At 33.6% G+C, this 24,388-nt stretch overlaps 3 protein-coding genes and 1 long non-coding RNA gene across 4 annotated transcripts; 2 read left to right on the top strand and 2 right to left on the bottom strand.

Moving 5' to 3' along the window:
- The first annotated feature begins 59 nt into the window (after nt 1-59).
- Nucleotides 60-4,339, top strand: LOC128170065 (proteasome subunit alpha type-2-like). Its single transcript, XM_052836050.1, has 7 exons — nt 60-194; nt 481-557; nt 1,723-1,855; nt 2,197-2,319; nt 2,538-2,625; nt 3,486-3,559; nt 4,083-4,339. Exons 1-7 carry the CDS (start codon nt 157-159, stop codon nt 4,255-4,257), a joined length of 708 nt encoding a protein of 235 aa, XP_052692010.1. The 5' UTR covers nt 60-156; the 3' UTR covers nt 4,258-4,339.
- Nucleotides 4,340-6,378: 2,039 nt separating this feature from the next.
- Nucleotides 6,379-8,841, bottom strand: LOC128178031 (uncharacterized). The gene is made up of 4 exons (XM_052845056.1): nt 8,296-8,841; nt 7,684-7,816; nt 7,365-7,570; nt 6,379-6,770 (listed from the first exon to the last, which is right to left on the bottom strand). The coding sequence occupies exons 1-4, from the start codon at nt 8,636-8,638 to the stop codon at nt 6,457-6,459; spliced, it is 996 nt and encodes a 331-aa protein (XP_052701016.1). The 5' UTR covers nt 8,639-8,841; the 3' UTR covers nt 6,379-6,456.
- Nucleotides 8,842-9,115: 274 nt separating this feature from the next.
- On the top strand, nt 9,116-10,920 carry LOC128178120 (uncharacterized). Its single transcript, XR_008242903.1, has 3 exons — nt 9,116-9,703; nt 9,968-10,042; nt 10,680-10,920. It is a non-coding gene; the product is annotated as an uncharacterized LOC128178120 (long non-coding RNA).
- Nucleotides 10,921-17,299: 6,379 nt separating this feature from the next.
- Nucleotides 17,300-22,126, bottom strand: LOC128177958 (uncharacterized). The gene is made up of 4 exons (XM_052844934.1): nt 21,542-22,126; nt 20,710-20,842; nt 20,391-20,596; nt 17,300-19,470 (listed from the first exon to the last, which is right to left on the bottom strand). The coding sequence occupies exons 1-4, from the start codon at nt 22,086-22,088 to the stop codon at nt 19,157-19,159; spliced, it is 1,200 nt and encodes a 399-aa protein (XP_052700894.1). The 5' UTR covers nt 22,089-22,126; the 3' UTR covers nt 17,300-19,156.
- Nucleotides 22,127-24,388: the final 2,262 nt, after the last annotated feature.

Genomic DNA, 24,388 nt, shown 5'->3' with positions numbered 1-24,388 from the left:
GCGTATCTCTCCCCAATTTTACACATTTATAAGAATTGTTGATTTGACAGAGTAGCATTAATTACATTTCAAGCCGTCAATCATTCATATAGAATAAAGTATTTGTGCAGTACTGGTACGAGTTATCAAACTTTTTAGTTGCATAGTCATTTCAACATGTCGGAAAGATACAGTTTTTCACTGACCACTTTTAGGTAAATTCTCCCTTTTCTTTGAGTTTATTTAAAACCCAAATGCACATCTAAAGTCGTTGATGTTAATTTTCAGTGGTTTTCGTTATCTTTAACAACTTTATAATGTTTTTTGATATGTAATAAGCACACCGGTATAATATGTTTCTGACTTTGTGCTCAATTCAGTAAAAACGCAAAATTTCACACTGTATGAATTCAGTACTTCTCGCAGAATGTTTCAGTGTATTTGTGTATGTTATTTGTTGCATATAATCAGGTTTATGATTTATCGTGATTTATAATTTAGCCCTTCTGGAAAACTAGTACAGATAGAGTATGCCTTGGCAGCAGTGGGTGCTGGTGCCCCGTCCGTGGGAATCAAAGGTACAGTATGTCAGCAACTTTGTCTGCAAACTGTAATAACCAAAACATTAGCCTTTGAGGGGTCATCGTTTTGGAGAACAAAGAAATACAATGCTTGTTGCTTTAAGAATTCTAATGTTGTGATGTCTAGATCTAAAAATAGTTACAGAATATTATAATGATTTTATCAACAGATATAAATTTCGATAAATCTTTGTGTAATTTCACATTGTTAGTTTAAAAATAATGCTTATTAATGTATGATATAAATATTTTAAAAGTATTGATAAATATCATTTCATGCGTAGATCTAGATGGTCATTTCATGCGTAGATCTAGATGGGGTCCGGACCCCCCTACAAAATTCATATTTCTTTAAATTACATTATGAAATTACCAAAAATATGCCACAAACCTCCCCACTGGCAAACTCAAATAACCATCAGACCCCCCCCCCCCCCCCCCCCCCCCCCCGGAAACATTTTCTGGATCCGCACATGCATTTATGTTTCATTATTATTACTTGACTTTCATATTCTTCATACCATATACGACAATTTGTGTATAAAGATTCTTTTTAAACAATTTGACTTTGTTATTTAACACGACAATTGACTAGTGATAGTAAACATTTTCTATGCTACTGTACATGTAGTTATTTTCTGGCTATACACATTATACTGCTTGATAAAATATCAACTTATGTCTTGTTAAATAATGTGTAAATCAGGTACATGTATATGGCATACATACTAGCTCTGGGTAGTAGTTTAACCCTTTAGCTTGATCGGTAGAGTGCTGGATTTGCATGCCAGAGGACCTGGGTTCAAACCCCAACAGAGGCAGTACATGTATTTGACGGTGTTACAAATGAAATGCCTTAATTCAGCAAAAGTAAATATTTGGAGTTGCATCTTCACTCCTTGTTGACTAGATTTTGTGAAAGCTCCTCATTTTTAGCCATTGCTAACATGCTATAAGTTTATAGTTTTGAAAACAAATTTCTCTCTCTTATCTTAGATACTATACATGTATTAATATTTTATTTTTCCAATCGGATTAAAATCAGATCCTTGATCCACTCATTATTTTTTATTGTTGCCACACAAGTAGATCCTTGTGTAGCAATGATAGAAATAAAGAACAGATTGAGGATCTGGTTTTAATCAGATTGTTATATTTCTAGCATCAAATGGAGTTGTTTTAGCAACTGAAAAGAAACAGAAATCTATCTTATATGATGAAAACAGTATTCACAAGATTGAAATGATAACAAAGAATGTGGGTATGGTCTACAGTGGAATGGGCCCTGACTACAGGTAAGTTCCAGGTGACATTTTCAAAACCTGCTTGACAATGTTACATCATGTACATGTTTGTTACAAACTTCGTTAAACCTTGGTCAGAGAAAAAGCTGTGTGTGGTGGGGTGGGGGGGGGGGGGATTAAACATTTGTTGGTTTTATTTGTTTTAGGTGGAATGATTTTCAACCTGTATAGAAAGTAAAACACTTTCAGATAAATGCAGAGCTATGAAAATGATCATTCTTACTATTTATGCAGGATAAGAAATGGCAGTATTATTTAGCATATACCCAGTATGTTTATGAACATAAAATCATGTATTACAGGTATTTCTGACTTTCTTTTAATTATTTTAGAGTTTTGTTACGAAATGCAAGAAAGTTAGCACAGAGCTATTATCTACAATACCAAGAGAATATTCCTACTGCCCAGATAGTTCACAAAATTGCCAATGTTATGCAGGAGTACACACAATCTGGGTAAGTCCACCATACAGAAAACTTCATACAAACTCACACCTGCATGTCAGATTTCTTTGTAAAGTTACAGCTCTAAGATTTTTATCTCTGCAATATTCATGTATTCAATTGTATTGTAATTAAATCTCAAAACCAATTTTTTAAAGTGAGATGAATGCAACTTTTAATCAAATTTTATGTGGTTATTTTATTTGTAACAATAACTATGAATATTTCAGAGGTGTCCGTCCTTTTGGAGTCTCATTGCTGATCGCTGGTTGGGATGAGGATGAAGAGAGGCCATATTTATATCAGTGTGACCCAAGTGTATGTAGTGTTATCAAAGAACTATATATGATATTAGTCAAATTTGGCCCCCATAATTTGCTATTTTTAAAATGATTCAGGTACATTAATTTGTTGTGTAATCTTTTAAAAGAGTTGACATGAAATATGTTTTTCACCTATCAATTTGAATTATATGCACTCACTGGCAGTATATGAAGTCAGAAGTAACGCTATTTTTATAATTCAATCAAAATCAATCAAAATTTGACATTTTTCTTACCTTTTTTCGAATGGGAAATATAGAGCGACTCTTTGAACAAGAACGAACTTTTTGTCACTTATAAGTATTGGAAAAATACATCTTTGGTGAAAATATTTTCTTTGTTCAAGCAGTCGCTCAATGTTTCCTTAAAGAAAAACTGCTTCAAAACAAGCCGTTTTATGCTAAAAATGAGAAAATGGCGGGAAAAGGTAAACTTTGTGATGTCATATTTTTAAATTGTGGGCACTAAAATCAAAATGAAAATTATGAAAAAACTTCAAATGTACTTCTGTACAAATAAAACAAAGAATTACAGTAAAATTTCAATGTTCATTTTAGGGGGCCATTTTAGGCTCAAACCATATATAGTCCTTTGCAAAGCAGAATTATCAATTTAACATTACGTTATATTTTTTTAAATATTGCATATTTTAATATACATTCATTATATTGATATCCTTTTCTATTGTTCAATTCACTATTGTATAACAGTATTAAACAAGGCTTTAAGTATGATAAAATATATTATGGTAAATGTATTTGTTGGTAATATATGTTAAAGTAAGGATATAATGAAATGGAATTTGATCCATCATTCAAATAATGACATGTTTAGAAATTATTTTTTTTCTTTCAGGGTGCATACTTTGCTTGGAAGGCAACAGCAATGGGAAAGAACTTTGTAAATGGAAAAACATTTTTAGAAAAAAGGTAAACATTTTTTTACGTTTGAAATGGTAGGCAAATATAGGCATAATATACAGTACCAATAAGACCCAATCTAACACCAGAGTAAACCCAAACTAATCCCCGGGTTTACTTAGGTTTTTCTCTGGGTTTGCTTTTTGAAAATTTGGGTCAACTCGGGGTTTACTTTGGGTTTACTCAGGAATTGCTTTTGGGGTCAACTGTACACACTGAAGTGTGAAGCAGACCCATGTTTTATCTTACCATCTTACTGCCTGTAATTCCTGCCACTTGTATATTCCGAATACACATGTAAAGTCTGCTTTCAGGGGTATACGTCTGATCGGGGTTTACTCTGGGTCCACTCTAGTAAACCCAGAGTAAATCCATTAGATTATTAGATCATTATTTCTGAGGTAAAAAGATCAATTTCTACTTTCTGGTACATGTAAAAAGTTGAATCAACAGCATTTTGAGCACATAAAAAACTGTAAGTTGTTTACATTTATTTATTCAGCATTATCAATGATTATTAACCTCTTATCAGGTACAGTGATAACCTGGAATTGGAGGATGCTGTCCATACAGCCATTCTGACCTTGAAGGAAAGCTTTGAAGGTCAGATGACAGAAGACAACATAGAGATAGGGATCTGCAATAAGGATGGATTCCGGCGGCTGTCTCCTCCAGAAGTGAAGGATTATCTCGCTTCTGTTCAATAACATTTTGTCTTCATCTATATTTTCCCGTTTCATAGTGCTACTCATTACATGTGACAAAACTTATTAAACACTTTGTACCAAATTTGATTGACTTACTGGTCTTAATTAATTGCAATAGGTTTGTTGTTAATTACTTGAACCCAGAGAGTTAAATGTGTAGGTTTTATTTCCACGTGGAATTGATTCTTTTTTAAAGAAATGATTTACTGGTATATGTTAATAAGTATTTACCAGAATACCATCTTTGCTAACTAAGTGTTGGATTTGTTATTTTCCATGGAGATAAGAATAAAGAATTGGACACTTGGCTAGCAAAGATTTGGCATATCTCTATATTTCATTATGCACATATATCTTTATAGTTCATTATGCACATAAAATTTCTCTGAACAGTAGCTGCATGGTACTGTAGTGTCACTTACAGAATCACTCTTAGATGTGGTTACATCTCAACTTGTAAACTGGTGGTGATATTTTGTGACTTTAAAATACCATCGTTGCTAAAAAGAAAAAAACAAACTATTTCCTAGCCTATTAATGTTTATTGATCATTATAAAATATTGTTATAAAGGCATAAAGTATTACCTTTTTTAACATGTAGAAACATATGAAATCATTTACATAGCAGTACTATAACATGAGAATACTTTATTTCAACTGATGTAGAGTGTATATGAATGAGATAAACTTTAGAGTAAAGCACAAGCACAGATCCGGAATTTTTCCAGAGGAGTGGATCCAAGGAATAATTTTGTGTGACGGGGAGGGGGGTCCAAGACCAGATTTCAGTCACTTCACTATCTGAATTTGATAAGTTTGATTTTTCAAAGGGGGAGGAAAGGCATGATTCCCAGGCTCTAGATCCCCGCATTTAAGTATGCATGACCCTACAATTAGATTCTGTGGACAGGCACGTAGCATCAGGGGGGCAGGGGGGGGGGGGGGCAGCCCCCCTTTTTTTCGCAGCAACAAATTTTCTAAAGTTTACGTATAAAAAAATTGAATTATCATGGAGTTACCCCCCCCCCCCCACTATTTTGGGAGTATGTAAAAAATTGATATGAAAATATAAGGAAATGAGGAGTGAAATTGAAGTTATATACTACGCCCCCCCCCCCCCCCCGGATTAGGATTTTGAAGATTTTGGAGAAGTTTAAATTTCCCTTTTTTTTTCTTTTTTTGCTTGTCAAGATTTTTTGGATGACTCTGCCCCCCCCCCACTTTCAAAAACGATGCTACGTGCCTGGTGGAACATCATTAGAAGTGAAAGACAGTGGAGGGCCTTTGCGTCTGGTCTTGCTTGTAAAACGGGTTTTAAAATAATTGAAATTTAGAAATATGATTTCTTGGTGGTAGCTACATACATTAAATAAACTGATTAGTTTGTTCATTTCTTTTTTTTTAAGAATAGGCAAGCATATAAATTATCGTTTTATAGATAGGAAAAACTGTACTATAATAAATATATTTGAATATATATACTCTGTACGCATTTCTTGACACGCAAAGAGAGAACACAAGTTCACAATTAGGTTTTTACCTTTACATTGTAGAAACAAAGCTCATTTGTGTAAATATCAAACTAAGTACGAATTACTAAGTTGTTGATAATGATCCTTGATCATAAACTAAAATGCTATTTGCGACGATCCTTCAGAAAGGGAAACCCACTCCATCATTCACGTAATGGACACACAGATCAATATGTACTGTACATTGTACATTTTCTATAGCTACGATAATATAATTTATATATGATTTAACAAAGATATATAGTTACCGTTTTAATCATAACATCATTTTGCTAAAAGGGGTAACTGACATTTCATCATAGAAAATGCATGCGGGGTTAGAGTCAAAATACAATCAACTCAGTAAACAGCTACCTCAGGCACGTAGCATCAGGGGAGGCCTGCCCCCCCCCCCCCCCCATTTTTTCTCGCAGCAACAATTTTTTTTAAAATTTGCATATAAGAAAATGTATTATAATGGAGTTGGCCCCCCCCCCACTTTTTTGGAAGTTAGTAAAAAATTGATATGAAAATAAGGAAATGAGTAGTCAAATTGAAGTTGCCCCCCCCCCCCCCCCCCCCCCCCCCCCCCCCCACGGATTAGGAAATTCATGATTTGGAGGTCAAAATTTTTGGTAGGGAAGAAATTTTTTTTGGAAGTATAGTTGAGCTATATCCGATCACATATTACAACCTTGACATCAGACATCTAAAACCCGCCACGATATCGGGAATGACCAATAAACTGGCCACAAAACTCAGAATGCTTACTCCCAAGGTCATTCCGATAACTCTGCTGGACAATCGGGGATCACTGGCGCTTATCCTCTTCCTAATGCTAGACGACAGGTTCGCTTTGAAGACGGTGAGGTTTTTCCGGATTTCGCTCACTACAATTTCCACTTCATCCTCTGTCAGGGTGGGGTAAGAAACGCCATTTTTACAGTTACAAGTACAGTCTGGACTGGATGAGTCCCCGCCACCGGTGTTCGGTGTATACACTATTAGAAATATCAAACAGTTTTCAATGTTAAAAGAGCACAGATGTGTTATTAACTATCTAAGTAAAAATAGTCTCATATTAAACGAAAAACATCCTTCTACAAAGATAAAAAAACGATCGATATGTCTGAATTATGGAGATAATTGATTAACATTATTATAATTATAGTAACTGTAAACATGTGTATTTAAATTGATAACAGTACTAATCGATTTTATAATGTATGGCACAATACATTTCATCAATGACTATTTTAATAATCAACTATTTTAATATTTAACTGTACCATTCCTGAGAATTATTAAAATGTAGGTAACGAGTAGTGATGATCAGATACGGTCGGGAATGCATAAAATCAATCATAAAGCCATTAAGATGTTATTGTAGTTTATCACTCCTACCGTATTTGATCACCTCTTAATACTCAAAGAATGATTCCAAATATTCCTTAAAAAATATTATTTACAGAGAGAACGCTTGATTTTGATCGAAAATTTTAATATCTTGGTCGACTGAATCCTTTTGAAAAAGTAAGAGAGAGAGAGAGAGAGAGAGAGAGAGAGAGAGAGAGAGAGAGAGAGTATTACATTACTTCGGCACATGACATAATAACGAGAATCGCATCCCTTGGCCTTCTGGAATATCCGACCGGACTCGCCTTTCATCGTGACACAGTTCCCATGGCCATTCTCCGATATCAAGGACTCTTTGGGAAACAGGTTCCCGGTGACGTTGCTAATCATTGCCGTACTGCTAATTATGACTAAATCTGTCCAAAACTCGACACCATAGTAACTCCTAAAAATATTTAGTAAAAGGCTTCAGAAAATGACTACTGGATAATTTAATCAAGATTGAACTTATTTAACGGTGTTATATCAGAAATAATACTTATTACACCGCTGCTTTACCTGTTCAAGAATTTGTGTACATGGACTAAATCTTCGGTAATGTTATACAAGAACAGCGCTCGATAATTTGAGCCATAATTACTGCAATTGTAATCTACGTCCACACTTGCCAAATTTAAGGACCCCATTGAAACTGTAAAAAAAAAAATCATTAAAATAATCTAGAGACCCTTTATAGTGCTTTTGTTGGACGCCTTAAGTCTCACTATTATCCACGCGTGTTTTGGGAAATGTTGTTTGTTTGTTTGTTTTTGTGGGGTTGTTTTTTTTTTGGGGGGGGGGGGGGGCGAGTTATTCTTTGTAAATGGTTTCGAAAAAAAAAAACTTTGGAGAAGTATAAAAATATGAAGAAAAAACACGACGTTTTAACTCACTTCCCAGTTATATCAGCCCTCCAGATTAAATAAAAATGCTATCAGAGACGTACTGTAGTCCTGTTTTACTTTTTATGATATTTGAAAGATATGAAACTAATAATTGTATAGTAATAAGAGAATTTGCTAAATTATTTTTCCCTATACTCGCGATGATTGAGTCCACTTAGATGTGAGGAGATCAATTTTTTTCTTCTAAAAAATTTCAAACTGAATCTATAAATAGCATTATACAAACCAAATTCCGGATCACCGTCTGGTTCAGCATTGGTTGGTTTTTCTACTGAACCTGTTGTAAACGATCGGTCTGTGCTGGGGCCAAAAGTTACAGAATCCGTGGAAAATGTGGTCTCTTCAGAGTGTTCATCATTATCAGTATTTTGTACTGGATCCGTTGTAAATGATCTGTCTGTAATAGAAGCAAAGGTTACAGAATCCGTGGAAAATGTAGCCTCTTCGATAATTCCACTTAGGTGTTCTGTAGTTGTTTCGTACGATGGATTCAAAGTGGAACCCTCGCTTCCATTGACCACGGCCGTGTCTATGAGCACGAGAAGACACCAAATCATCAAAAACTCCATTCGAACACTTCCAAAATGTGATGTGTTTGACCAAGTGAAGTTGACGTAATGAAGTATACTACAACTCGACTGGTTACCGCCTACCTAGAACTTGTAAAATAATATATCTAAAAAGCGAAGTCTACTGTATTCTTAAACCTATCGTTATAATTGGTTTTCCAATATCCTTTATGTGCATGACGAACCCTAATTAATTATATCCGTCTACTTTTTTGTCAGGGGTTTTGTTTGCCAATCTTTCTTAACTTCATCATTTGCGCATGTTTAAAATCAGCGTTAATAACATTTAATTTGGGACGATCACGCTGAAAAGTAATATTCGTTACAACTATATTATATTTCACCCAATTTAAAAGAACTTACTCCTCAATTGTTCTTTAGATCTCTCTTGTGACTTCTTTTTATGGAAATAATTTAAGGTATGGATTATAAAATTAGTTCTAATAGATTGTAACAAAATGCATTTCAGAAAAGTAGGAAGTACCTGTTAAGTCTCAGATTAAAGAGAAATTCAAAGGACGTTGTAGAAACTACAGCAATAACTCTGTTTGAATAAATACAAAGTAACAATTACATGCAAACGGAAAAACAAGACCAGTAACTTGAACCAGCAACATCTAAATCAAACAAAAGCAAAACAGTAACGGAGGAATTTGATAAAAAGAATGATATTTTTTCTCTTTATCCTCCATATTGTTAATGACACACATCATGCAATGCGATCTACACTCGCACGATACAAAGCTTAAATGCACTGGTCCCAATATAGTTGTTGGCCGTCAGTTTTCGTCTTTCGCAGTACCTTATTTGGAACCATTTTCTTTGTAAAGTCATAGCTCTAAGAGCTTTTACCTCTGCAATATTCATGTATTGTAATTAAATCTCAAGACCATTTTTTTAAAGTGCGATGTATGCAACTTTTAATCAAATTTTATGGGGTTATTTTATTTGTAACAATAACTCTATGAATATTTCAGAGGTGTCCGTCCTTTTTGAGTCTCATTGCTGATCGCTGGTTGGGATTAGGATAAAGAGAGGCCATATTTATATCAGTGTGACCCAAGTGTATGTAGTGTTATACAAATTTACAAAGCAGAATTATGAATTTAACATTAAGTTACATTTTTTAAATATTGCATATTTTAATATACGATCATTATATTGATATCTTTTTCTATTGTTCAATTCACTATTGTATAACAGTATTACACAAGGCTTTGAGTATGATAAAATATATTATGGTAAATGTATTTGTTGGTAATATATGTTAAAGTAAGGATGAAATGAAATGGAATTTGACATGTTTAGAAATTAATTTTTTTCTTTCAGGGTGCATACTTTGCTTGGAAGGCAACAGCAATGGGAAAGAACTTTGTAAATGAAAAAAACATTTTTAGAAAAAAGGTAAACATTTTATCAAGTTTGAAATGGTAGGTAAATATAGGCATAATATACAGTACCAATAAGACCCAATCTAACACCAGAGTAAACCCAAACTAATCCCCGGGTTTACTTAGGGTTTTCTCTGGGTCTGCTTTTTGAAAATTTGGGTCCACTCGGGGTTTACTTTGGGTTTACTCGGGAATTGCTTTTGGGGTCAACTGTACACACTGAAGTGTGAAGCAGACCCGTGTTTTATCTTACTATCTTACTGCCTATAATTCCTCTCACTTGTATATTCGGAATACACATGTAAAGTCTGCTTTCAGGGGTATACGTCTGATCGGGGTTTACTCTGGGTCCACTCTAGTAAACCCAGAGGAAATCCAGAAAGTAAACTGAGGGTTTAGTTGGGGTTTACTTTCTGTTAGGTTTGGTCAGATCGGTACTGTAGGTAGATAAGTATACATTATTTAAAACACACACACACACACACACACACACACACACACACAAATAAGATCATTATTTCTGAGGTAAAAAGATCAATTTCTACTTTCTGGTATAAAGTTGAATCAACAGCATTTTGAGCACATAAAAAACTGTAAGTTGTTTACATTTATTTATTCAGCATTATCAATGATTATTAACCTCTTATCAGGTACAGTGATAACCTGGAATTGGAGGATGCTGTCCATACAGCCATTCTGACTCTGAAGGTCAGATGACAGAAGACAACATAGATATAGGGATCTGCAATAAGGATGGATTCCGGCGGCTGTCTCCTCCTGAAGTGAAGGATTATCTCGCTTCTGTTCAATAACATTTTGTCTTCATCTAGATCTTGTTTCATAGTGCTACTCATTACATGTGACAATACTTATTAAACACTTTGTACTAAATTTGATTGACTTACTGGTCTTAATTAATTGCAATAGGTTTGTTGGTAATTACTTGATTCCAGAAAATTAGACATGTGTAGGTTTTATTTCCACAGGCATGGAATTGATTCTTTTTTAAAGAAATTACTTACTGGTATATGTTAACTAGTATTTACCAGAATGCAATCTTTGCTAACTAAGTGTTGGATTTGTTATTTTCCATGGAGATGGGAATAAAGAATTGGACTTTTGGTTAGCAACGATTTGGCATATCTCTATAGTTCATTATGCACATAACATTTCTCTGAACAGTAGCTGTATGGCAATGTAATGTCACTGACAGAATCACTCTTAGATGGGGCTACATCTCAACTTGTAAACTGGAGGTGATATTTTGTGACTCTTTAAAATATCATCGTTGCTAAATTAAAAAAAAAACCTATTTGCTAGCCTATTAATGTTTATTGATCATATTATTGTTCTAAAGGCATAAAGTATTACCTTTTTTAACATTTAGAAACATATGAAATTATTTACATAGCAGTACTAAAACATGAGAATACTTAATTATAATGTAGAGTGTTTGAATGAGATAATCTTTAGAGTAATGTACAAGTACAAATCCGGAATTTTTCAAGAGGAGTGGATCCATGGAATAATTTTATGTGACGAGGAAGGGGGGTTCCAAGACAAATTTCAGTCACTTCACTATCTGAATTTAATAGGTTTGATTTTTTCAGGGGGAGGGGGGGGGGGCATTATCCCCCGGCTCTAGATCCGCGCATTTAAGTATGCATGACCCTATAATTAAATTATGTGGAACATCATTAGAAGTGAAAGACAGTGGAGGACCTTTGCGTCTGGTTTTGCTTGTAAAACGGGTTTTAAAATAATTGAAATTTAAAAATATGATTTCTTGGTGGTAGCTACATTAATAAACTGATTAGTTTGCTCATTTCTTTTTTTTAAGAAAGACAAGCATATAAATTATCGTTTTATAAATAAGAAAAACGGAACTATTATAAATATATTTGAATATACTCTGTACGCATTTCTTGACACGCAAAGAGAGAACACAAGTTCACAATTAGGTTTTCACCTTTACATTGTAGAAACAAAGCTCATTTGTGTAAATATCAAACCAAGCACGAATTACTAAGTTATTGATATTGATCCTTGATCATAAATTAAAATGCTGTTTGGGACGATGGATCCTTCGGAAAGGGAAAGCCACTCCATAATGGCCGTAACTGACACACAGATCAATATGTACTGTACATTGTACATTTTCTATAGCAACGATAATATGTTATGTCATACAAAAAATAATTATTTCGATTTTAAATCGACAAATATTCTGCCAGTTGCAATGTAAAAAATGACATGTAGATACAATGAAATTGTCAAATGTATTGTGAACAGCATGAAGAGATATAAGTGATGAAATACGTTTTTGCAGCAGAGATATATATATATATATATATATATATATATATATATATATATATATATATATATATATATATATATATATATATATATATATATAAAGCAATTATAATTTATATATGATTTAACAAAGATATATAGTTGCCATTTTAATCATAACATCATTTTGCTAACAAGGGTTACTGGGGATCGTTTCATAAAGGGTCGTAAGTCGAGACTTAGCGATGCGCCGGTGTAAATACGGGACTAGTTCGAATATTTGCGTTATGAAACGACGATAATGCGATTTAATGTATTGTCACATTCAGATACTGAGAAAGAACAATTTATTCTCTTAATTCTGGCCTTTGATTGCCACGGGAGTTTCTCCGGAATTAATGTGCACATGGGGGTTTCCCCCAAATAAATATGCAAGAGAGAGAATCTTCTATTCTACTATATTAAAATAATAGACTCGAATTTGGGGGCTTTAACACCGAGAAATCGGAAGAGTACTGTCATTTGTTTTATATATTTTAAACATTATTGGCACTCGAAGATTGCCAATTTGTTTTTATTTTTCCTCAATCATGCTTCGCTAATTAATAATCAATGAAAATTCCCTTTAAAAAATCCGGAAATCATATGTATTTTTTTGATTTTACAATCTTGGGCATGCGCACTACATTCACGCTAAATCACGGGAGGCTCTTAGTTTCTGTTTCTACAGTATTACATTTGCATGAAGAAACTCAGAAACGATATTACAAATATGTGTAATTTCACATTAATTTTATTCATCAAAGGAAATATATACAGGAAGTAACTCTAACTCACTGCATTTAATATGAAAAATCCCGATAGTTCCCAATGTCAACTCGAAGCAAGTGAAAAAATTTGGTGGTTTTTAAATTTCTCATTAATATGAATTAAATTTTTAGATGAAAGGTACATACAGCCTCAAAATGGTTGATCATGAATAATTTGACTGTTATCCTCAATGCAGCTTCATTAATATTCTCCAAAATAGTTTCGGAGCGATGCTACAATTTTTTGCTGCATTACGGGTATTTGGGAAGCATTTTGACTGTGGTATAGGCCTGTCCCGAGACACAGATTATTCGGGCAGGTCTATTCGCCGGAATGGCGACGGAATAGACGTAGTGACATGTATAAAAAGGTCGATAACTTGTGTTAGGTATGAGCTATCACCATTCGGTTTTCAGTTTTTTGATCTGTGGATAGAGGGCTATCGAAATATGTAAAAATTTATTTGATAGGTACATGTTTGATACATAAAACCTTGACCGGAATGAGCTATGATCGCAAAAATTAGCTGCCGGAATGACGAAGTCGACTTCATAAAACACCTAATATCTCCAAAAGTGTTTAATATTTTTTCATTCGGAAACGATTTTTTTAATCACAACGACCAGGCCTATAAAATGTAAAAAAAATTAAATCGATATCTTTAGATTGAGTATGCAAAACCTTGACCGGAATGGAAATTTTTCGTTAAAAAAGAATGCTGTAATCGTGCAGTCATCTCTAAATAATCACCAATATCATAAAAACCATTGATTATATTTCCATTCGGTCAAGATTTTTTTCATCCTTGGGTATACACCTTTCAGATAATATATAGTTTAATATATCAAACTAGATTTAAATGCTCAAAACCTTGACCGGAATGAAAATTTTACACTCAAAATTTACAAATTTTATTAATGCGCTCAGGTAAAGAAGCCGTACTACATGAAGGTGTGAACAACACATGTGATAAAAACATATATGTAGTACATGAACTCGTATACGTAGATAATCTTACATCTGCTTTTTTAAACATCATTTTAAAAAGAAACAATTTATACGCGAAATTAAGATAAAGAAATTGTTATTGGTTATTTATTCTTTTATTAAAAAAGTTATTATATTATTTATTAAAAATAAATATCAACGATGCTTTTATCACAGTAAGTAGAACAGTACCAAAGCTAAATTTGAATTAAAAGCTGCTTGTCCATGTAAGCCGTGATGATGATTTAATTGTTTACATTAAAGTGATTTAGAATGTATCGAAACTAAATATATAATTATATGTAAAAACTGCTTGTCCGTGTAAGCCGTGATAATTAGGATCGGATGATGATTTTAATTGTTTACATCAAAGGGAGTAAAAATGTACAAGAGCTAAATACATAGAAGCTTGTCCATGGAAGCTGTGATATATAAAATTGAAGGATGATTAAAAAGGATTCCGAAATCGGTATGTCGCCATCACAGATATTCGATAAATTAAATGCCGCTAAAAGAGTTCAAAGTGGTGAATACATCGGGGTGATGAACGCTCGCGACGTCAAACAAGTGAAAAACATTTAAACTAGTGTTAAAAGTGCAAAGAAGTTGACAAAAGACGAAATTTATAATTTAGTTTTATTGTCTAAGAGTAGTTTGAAACGTAACGATAACGATAAAAAATCCGGTAGGAAAAAACCGCGACCGAATGATTGCGACAAGGAAGTTATGTACCAGCTCCGGATTCCGACGCCGCCGCGTTAGAACAAGATGATGTTTGCGACCACATTCCCGTTAAAAATATTCAAATTAGAATGTAAAGAGTGTTCCGATAAGGTTATTCAAGACGAAAAATGGGTTTCTGGGCTTAATGTTTCGCACAAGAAAAATATTTTAGATCCAACAGGGTGGCTGTGTTCCGATATTGTGAATTATTCATTAGATATAATCAAAAAGCAGTTTGAACATATACATGGGTTACAGTTAACAAATCTTGCACAAATCTTGCACCACTATTTGACGAACAAACTAAATCATGGAAATGCGATAAAAAATTTGAACATACTCAACCACCTTCAGTTCAGATACATCATACGGGTAGAAGTCATTGGGTAACATCTTTTCAAAATAACAATAACGAAATTTGTATTTTAGATAGTCTTAGCAAGAGCAAGAACCAAACAGTAAACACTCCATCTCTTGAAATTCAACTCTCTCTTATTTATTGGCGTAATAAGACTTCTATTCCTATTAAGATTTTAGATTCTCAACAACAAGAAAATGGCTTTGATTGTGGATTATTTGCAATTGCTAACCTTGTAGAATTTTGTTTTAATCCCGATAATTCATTTCAAACTAAAACCTCTTTTAAATCAGAAAGTATTAGGAGCCATCTTGTAGAATGTTTAGAAAATGATTTATTTACGCAATTTCCGCAAAATTCATCACAAACTCCTGACATTACAGTTTTAAAACACAAGTTTTAACAATTCATTGCTGTTGTTCTTGTGGATTTCCAGATTGGGTGGATGAAATGGTAGGCTGTGATTTTAAATTAGGGAAAAAGCTTTGAAATGTTTGGAAACATTCAAAATGTGCAGATGTAAATAATGATTGTACAGATTGGCTATGTATTGACCATTGTCGTGATTAAATTTGTTGTTCTATTGAAATTTGTTGTTTTAATAAACTCCCTATGTTTTCATTACTTGTGTTGTTCACACCTTCTTGTAGTACGGCTTCTTTACCTGAGCGATACCTGAGTGCATCTAATAAAATTTGTAAATTTTTAGTGAAAAATTTTCATTCCGGTCAAGGTTTTGAGCATTTAAATCCAGTTTGATATATAAAACTATATATTGTCTGAAAGGTGTATACCCAAGGATGAAAAAAATCTTGACCGAATGGAAATATAATCAATGGTTTTTATGATACAGGTGATTATTTAGAGATGACTGCACGATTTCAGCATTCTTTTTTAACGAAAAATTTCCATTCCGGTCAAGGTTTTGCATTCTCAATCTAAAGATATCGATTTAATTTTTTTTACATTTTATAGGCCTGGTCGTTGTGATTAAAAAAATCGTTTCCGAATGAAAAAATATTAAAAACTTTTGGAGATATTAGGTGTTTTATGAAGTCGACTTCGTCATTCCGGCAGCTAATTTTTGCGATCATAGCTCATTCCGGTCAAGGTTTTATGTATCAAACATGTACCTATCAAATAAATTTTTACATATTTCGATAGCCCTCTATCCATAGATCAAAAAACTGAAAACCGAATGGTGATAGCTTATACCTAACACAAGTTATCGACCTTTTTATACATGTCACTACGTCTATTCCGTCGCCATTCCGGCGATTAGTCCTCACCGATTATTCTAACTAATCAGTGTGTAGTGATATTAAAAGCATTATTGTAGGCTTAAAGATTTATTGTGTAAATGGCAACAATACGGTGTGTCGATGTATCTATTTCGTAGATGTTCGATATATAAATATGCAATGTCAACCCGTGCACGCAAGGGCCAACGTCTTGTTTATATAAACAAGAGGCCCATGGGCCACATCGCTCACCTGAGGAACAATAGGTATGATAAAATCAGCTTGATGGAGTCATAATACAAACAATCTGGACAATGTACAATAATACATGTAGATCCTGTATAAATAAAATCCACCCCCTGGATATTCTTATGTTTATCATCATTAGTCCCTTTTCTAACAGGATGATTTTATAGTCATATCACATGTTGAGTATTGCAGTTCTCAAAAAGATCCTTAACAATTGGTTATATATGGGACATAAAGCTACATCAAACTCTGAACCTTCTTGTGAAGCCGAAGAATTGTCCTGGAGCCAAAGTCTTAACAATTATAAAGAATCATCTGGCTGATTAGTTTCCGAGAAGAAGAATTTTAAAGATTAATTTTACTCTATATATTCCTATGTAATACTTTAAAATCCCCCAAACGTGGCCCCACCCTACCCACAGGGATCATGATTTGATTTTGATCTTAACTACCTGAGGATACTTTTACACAAGTTTCAGCTTTCCTTGCTGCATGATTAGTTTCTGATATGAAGAATTTTAAAGTTTTTAATCAATATATTCCTATGTAAAACTTCAACCAACCCCCCCTATTGTGGCCCCACCCTACCCCCGGGGGTCAAGAATTTCACAACTTGGAATCTACACTACCTTAGGATGCTTCCACACAAGTCTCTGCTTTCCTGGCTTTGTGGTTCTAGAGAAGAAGATTTTTGAGAATTCCTCGAAATTTTTCATTAATTTTTAATTATCTCCCTTTGAAAAAAGGGTGTTTCACAACTTTGAATCCCCTTTGCTTAAGGATGATTTGTGCCAAGTTTGGTTGAAATTGGCCCAGTAGTTCTTGAAAAGATGTTGAAAATGTGAAAAGTTTACGGACGGACGGACAGACGGACGACAGACAAAATGTGATCAGAATAGCTCACTTGAGCTTTCAGCTCAGGTGAGCTAAAAAAAGTACCTAAATTTTGATTTTTATAAACTTACATTATAGTTTTCTAAACCATTTTTTCTTTATACAACGTTTACCATGAACAAGTTTACATCACATCTAGTAATATCTGCACCTTTTCAAAATCTTTCATTAAAACTGCTTACTGAGAAAAAAGGTAATATTTTTTGTAATTTATATATGAACAGTATATTTTTATAACATATAATGTATGTGCCTTTGGATGCATTAATATCAAATGCAAATAATACTGAAAATCGAGGCCGATTAAACTCGATCACTGGTACTAATGCACAATTATAACCTTCATTTGTTATTCTCTTTTTAAAGTGAAGATATGTTATTGAAACATGGTTTTTCACTACAAGAATGATGCCACATTAGAGTTTAGACAAGTCTGCAATTCAAACTGATTTGATAAATACAAATTATTATTTCTAAATACTGGATACAGAAAGTGTAGCTTATCACAATACATGTACATGTATAAAATACATTATATTGCGATAAAATACAAAACATCGCGAAATAATTGAAAACAAAAATGCATTAATTTTGTTTTATAACTCCTAAAATTCATTTCAAATGAAATGCACAATGACAAAGCGCGACAAAGGTAAGAAAATTGGATGTAAACATCAATATGACAACTTGTAAATTTACACCGACCCAGTAAATTCAAAATTTTCAATATGATAAAAGTAATAAAATAACATATATTTTGGACTACCTAATTAATTAAAATGATATATTGATAATTCCTTTGAGCAAATTACACAAGTCATTTAGTCAACCAAAATAATACTGAGTAAGCCCGCTTTAAATTAAACATTATACATGTATTATACGGATAATTCGTTTTATAATAAGATTTCCATACTCTAAATAATACTCCTTGCGCTGGAATTCCAGAAAATCATATACACTTCACTATTTTTTAGTGTCCGTTTTAATAATGTTTTATCTATTTGAAAAACTAAATTTTGATATTTAATAGGTGGTTTTTTTGTCCGGTAAACTGTTGAAGGAAAGGGAATATTATTTAAAAATTTTAACCTTTGTGTGAAACAAGAATTTATCAAATCTTAAATATTTGAAATAAAAATTATTACAATCCCTAGTTCCTCTATAATTGATCATTTTTTCACATGCTACATACACCTTTACATAACAGAGTAATAGACACAATTTTATGCATGTGCAGTGCTTTAAATGCTATAGCTATATTCTAAAGTTTACGCCTCTAGTTACACCGCTTTATGAAATGCAAAATACGCCGGACAAAGTTTCTGTGTAAGTCCTCGGACTAGACTAAAGTTAGGCCCAAAATTTAAGCCTCTTTATGAAACGAGCCCCTGACATTAATCATAGAAAACAGTACATGCGGTCTTTGAATCAAAATTCAACCAACTCAGTAAACAGCTGGTAAATACAAAAATATTGTCATACGGAGTCCGATTTTTCACGAAATTTGTCGAACGGTGCAGATATCTGCATTTGGTGTTTCGATCCACCAATATCCAATCACATATTACAACCTTGACATCAGAAATCTAAAACCCGCCACTAAGTCGGGAATGACCAATAAACTGGCCACAAAACTCAGAATGCTTACTCCCAAGGTCATTCCGATAACTCTGCTGGACAATCGGGGATCACTGGCGCTTATCCTCTTCCTAATGTTAGACGACAGGTTCGCTTTGAAGACGGTGAGGTTTTTCCGGATTTCGCTCACTACAATTTCCACTTCATCCTCTGTCAGGGTGGGGTGAGAAACGCCATTGTTACAGTTACAAATACAGTCCGGACTGGATGAGTCCCCGCCGCCGGTGTTCGGTGTATAAACTATTGGAAATATTAAACAGTTTTCAATGTTAAAAGAGCAAAGATGTGTTATTAACTATTTAAGTAAAAATAGTTTCATATTAAACGAAAAACATCCTTCCACAAAGATTAAAAACCGATCGATATGTCTGAATTATGGAGATAATTGACTAACCTTATTATCATTATGTGTATTTAAATTGATAACAGTACAAATCGATTTTGTAATGTATGGCCCAATACATTTTATCAATGACTATTTTAATATTTAACTATTTTAATATTTAACTGTACCATTCCTGAGAATGATTAAAATGTAAGTAATGAGTAGTGATGATCAAATACGGTCGGGAATGCATAAAATCAATCATAAAGCCCTTCAGATGTTATTGTAGTTTGTTATACTTTCATGTTAAATACTGAAATCTGATTGGTTAAGACGCAGTTAATAATATTTACTATTACCCTCAGCGTTAGCAACGCACTTGGCAACGGGTAACATTAAAAAATATTACATGCGCGAAAATTATGCGCGTACGGTTCGCTGTAGAATTCACGTTATTCCTATATAAAAGCAGTAAAATTTTCTTAAAAATTTTAAAAAAGACATTCAGTATAACAAAATAAATAGTGCCTGTTTGGGAGGGTAACAGTTGAAATTGACACCCCTCGAAAACCATTGTCAACCTCCGCTTCGCGTCGGTTGACAATGGTTTTCTCGGGGTGTCAATTTCAACTGTTACCCTCCCAAACAGGCACTATTTATATATTATCACCCCTACCGTATTTGATCACCTCTTAATACTCAAAGAATGATTCCAAATATTCCTTAAAAGATATTATTTACAGAGAGAACGCTTGATTTTGATCGAAAATTTTTATATCTTGGTCGACTGAATCCTTTTGAAAAAGAGAGAGAGAGAGAGAGAGTATTAAATTACTTCGGCACATGACATAATAACGAGAATCGCATCCCTTGGCCTTCTGGAATATCCGACCGGACTCGCCTTTCATCGTGACACAGTTCCCATGGCCATTCTCCGATATCAAGGACTCTTTGGGAAACAGGTTCCCGGTGACGTTGCTAATCATTGCCGTTCTGCTAATTATGACTAAATCTGTCCAAAACTCGACACCATAGTAACTCCTAAAAATATTTAGTAAAAGGCTTCAGAAAATGACTACTGCATAATTTAATCAAGATTGAACTTATTTAACGGTGTTATATCAGGAATAATACTTATTACACCGCTGCTTTACCTGTTCAAGAATTTGTGTACATGGACTAAATCTTCGGTAATGTTATACAAGAACAGCGCTCGATAATTTGAGCCATAATTACTGCAATGGTAATCTACGTCCACACTTGCCAAATTTAAGGACCCCATTTTAACTGTAAAAAAATCATTAAATTAATATTAATAGAGACCATTTATAGTGCTTTTTTTGGACGCCTAAAGTCTCACTTTTATCCACGCGTATTTTTGAGGATGTTTTTTTTGTTTGTTTTTTTTTATTCTTTGTAAATGGTTTCGACTAAAAATAGTAAAAAAAATAGTTAAAAAAATATGAAGAAAAAGACACGACGTATTAACTCACTTCCCAGTTAATCAGCCCTCCAGATTAAAAAAAAATGCTATCAGAGACGTACTGTAGTCCTGTTTTACTTTTTATGATATTTGAAAGATATGAAAAAATTAATTGTATAGTAACAAGAGATTGGAAAAATGATTTTTTCCTTATACTCGCGATGATTGAGTCCACTTAGATGTGAGGAGATCAATTGCAGAGTCCTCTTACTTGGCAGTTAAAAGCGTAAATACAAGTAGGTACGTTATTCATGGGGATGGGGTGGGGGGGGGGGGCAACAGGGTAAACTACATAAAATATCTTGGTAAAAAAAATAAAATTAATGATTAATTAGACTTCAAAATACGGTGGAGAAGGGGTGAAAATTAAGAAAATTATCTATTACTAACATGCAATAAAAGTTTAGAGGCCACAAACGACTTACAAGTACATGTCTACAAGTAGTTTTTGTTTTTTCCTCTAAAAAATTTCAAACTGAATCTATTAATAGCATTATACAAACCAAATTCCGGATCACCGTCTGGTTCAGGCGTGGTTGGTTTTTCTACTGAATCTGTTGTAAACGATCGGTCTGTGCGGGCGCCAAAGGTTACAGAATCCGTGGAAAATGTGGTCTCTTCAGAATGTTCATCATTATCAGTATTTTGTATTGGATCCGTTGTAAATGATCTGTCTGTAATCGAAGCAAAGGTTACAGAATCCGTGGAAAATGTAGCCTCTTCAGAATGTTCATCATTATCGGTATTTTGTATTGGATCCGTTGTAAATGATCTGTCTGTAATAGAAGCAAAGGTTACAGAATCCGTGGAAAATGTGGTCTCTTCAGAATGTTCACCATTATAAGTATTTTGTATTGGATCCGTTGTAAATGATTTGTCTGTAATAGAAGCAAAGGTTACAGAATCCGTGGAAAATATAGACTCTTCGTTAGATGTATTTAGATGTTCTGTAGTTGTTTCGTACGATGGATTTAAAGTGGAACCCCCGATTCCATTGACCACGGCCGTGTCTATGAGCACGAGAAGACACCAAAGCATCAAAAACTCCATTCGAACACTTCCAAAGTGTGATGTGTTTGACCAAGTGAAGTTGACGTAATGAAGTATACTACAACTCGACTGGTTACCGCCTACCTAGAACTTGTAAAATAATATATCTAAAAAGCGAAGTCTACTGTATTCTTAAACCTATCGTTATAATTGGTTTTCCAATATCCTTTATGTGCATGACGAACCCTAAATAATTTATATCTGTCTACTTTTTTGCCAATCTTTCTTAACTTCATCATTTGCGCATGTTTAAAATCAGCGTTAATAACATTTAATTTGGGACGATCACGCTGAAAAGTGATATTCGTTACAACTATATTATAATTCATCCAATTCAAAAGAACTCTTTTGTGACTTCTTTTTATGAAAATAATTTAAAGTATGGATTATAAAATTAGTTCTAATAGATTGTAACAAAATACATTTAAGAAAAGGAGGAAGTACCTGCTAAGTCTCAGATTAAAGATAAATTCAAAGGACGTTGTAGAAACTACAGCAATGGCTCTGTTTGAATAAATACAAAGTAACAATTACATGCAAACGAACCAACGAGAACAGTTACTTGAACCAGCAACATCTAAATCAAACAAATGCAAAACAGTAACGGAGGAATTTGATAAAAAGAATGATATTTTTTCTCTTTTATCCTCCATAATTGTTAATGACACACGTCATGCAATGCCATCTACACGCGCATGATACAAAGCTTAAATGCACTGGTCCCAATTTGGTTGTTGGCCGTCAGTTTTCGTCTGTCGCAGTAACTTATTTGGAACCACTTTCAACTCACACAGTGCAACCCTAGTCGATAAAATTGAATTCCAAAGGGAGCATATATATAGAAAACAGAATTTATCTTATTTTTTTTAAAGTTTATTCCAGAAAGTTCTCTTATTTATCATGTCGCTTTCATCGGAATTTTTGCGCATTTTATATACGTCCTTTTTAACGCAATAGATAAGGGCTTTCCCTCTCAAAGTGGCAAGGTCCTTTATACTTTCCATCTTTCAAAGAAAATGAAAAATATCGTAGGATGTTTTAAATCCTTAATGAGAACCGATTGCGCCTGTTCCAGTAACTATATAATGGCTTTGGTTTGCCCAAGTACGCTTTCTTATTTTATATAAATTTTTTTTTGTTTTTTAAACCTTCATGTAACGGAGGGTCACGACCCCCCCCCCCCCCACCCCCACCCCCCACCCCCCCGGAATGATCGAATGATGTTTGTTATAGAAATACATTTACAGAAAATCTACAGATAGAAATTTCTTTATGAACATAGAGTATGGGTTTTGTGCAGCTATCATTAAATAACAGAATAAGCTATTCCTTTTAAAGGCGGCCTGTTTTCAAGGATGCCAGCGAGAGTCTGGGCTAGACAATAGCAAAAGTTAATTTGTTTTATTCTAAACTGGTTTTTTTTAAATTAAAATAAAACTAATTCACATATGTACAAGTAATACGAATGCCCATTGAGCTCAATTTTGTAGGCAAAAAAAACAAACTTTTTTTTTTGCGAAAAACGCAAAACTTTCGCGATATAAAGCGTAACTATCTAGAAAAAAGCGTTAGTTTCGCGAAAAAAATGCGTAACTTTCGCGAATAAACGCGAAACTTTCCTTTTCATAAATATTGTTATTATCTCAACGTTATTGAATGGTGAATGCGAAATACTTCAATGAATCAATACATTAATTTCTAAGCAATTAAATACAGTGTCTAGCATATTTTCCCTTGAGAAACAAACTGTTTCCTCCAAACGATGTTTCCTGATGGAGGAATCGATCAAGAATTACATGAATAAAAAGAGTCTCATCTATAAATATTGCAATTACAGTTCGAAATGAATAATAATATCTGTTCTAAATAAGTCGATCAACATGATTATATAACCTATCAGGCCAGTTTTGTTTAAAATATATGTTGACATATATATATCACATACATATACAAAAGTATGACAAAATAATCATATGTGTTTTTCATGTAGCTAATCTTAAAATAAAACCGAAATAACTATATATAGAGGCTTATAGCATTAGGTGCATGAGAGTACCGGTAGGTTAGGGTCAGGATAAAAGTCAGTTTAGGGTTAAGGTAACCATTGTAACCAATGTAACCATATAAGATATGACCACCTGTTAAACAGGAAAAGGCTTTTCACCTCTGTTGCCTTTTGTCACCATAAAATATTGTATATTTGTAACCAATGTAACCAAATAAAATGCCCCCCCCCCCCCCCTCGCAAAAAAGGTCTGTAACCACTGTTACCCTAGGCCTAGAACATATATAGTAGTGTA

This window comes from Crassostrea angulata, chromosome 1, assembly GCF_025612915.1.
Source record: "Crassostrea angulata isolate pt1a10 chromosome 1, ASM2561291v2, whole genome shotgun sequence".
NCBI classification, from domain to species: Eukaryota; Metazoa; Mollusca; class Bivalvia; order Ostreida; family Ostreidae; genus Magallana; species Magallana angulata.
The sequence above is the reverse complement of the archived record's forward strand: the minus strand, read 5'-3'. Positions and strand labels throughout refer to the sequence as shown.

Bases quoted from the DNA above. Each gene is read 5' to 3' on its own strand.
- LOC128170065 (XM_052836050.1), top strand. From the start codon at position 157: ATGTCGGAAAGATACAGTTTTTCACTGACCACTTTTAG. The intron at 195-480 runs GTAAATTCTCCC...TTTATAATTTAG, and splicing joins TTTTCACTGACCACTTTTAG to CCCTTCTGGAAAACTAGTAC. The intron at 558-1,722 runs GTACAGTATGTC...TTATATTTCTAG, and splicing joins CCCGTCCGTGGGAATCAAAG to CATCAAATGGAGTTGTTTTA.
- LOC128178031 (XM_052845056.1), bottom strand. From the start codon at position 8,638: ATGGAGTTTTTGATGATTTGGTGTCTTCTCGTGCTCATAGACACGGCC. The intron at 7,817-8,295 runs GTTTGTATAATG...TTTTTTTTACAG, and splicing joins AGACGGTGATCCGGAATTTG to TTTCAATGGGGTCCTTAAAT. The intron at 6,771-7,364 runs GTAATGTAATAC...TATTTCTAATAG, and splicing joins TTATTATGTCATGTGCCGAA to TGTATACACCGAACACCGGT.
- LOC128177958 (XM_052844934.1), bottom strand. From the start codon at position 22,088: ATGGAGTTTTTGATGCTTTGGTGTCTTCTCGTGCTCATAGACACGGCC. The intron at 20,843-21,541 runs GTTTGTATAATG...ATTTTTTTACAG, and splicing joins AGACGGTGATCCGGAATTTG to TTAAAATGGGGTCCTTAAAT. The intron at 19,471-20,390 runs GTAATTTAATAC...TATTTCCAATAG, and splicing joins TTATTATGTCATGTGCCGAA to TTTATACACCGAACACCGGC.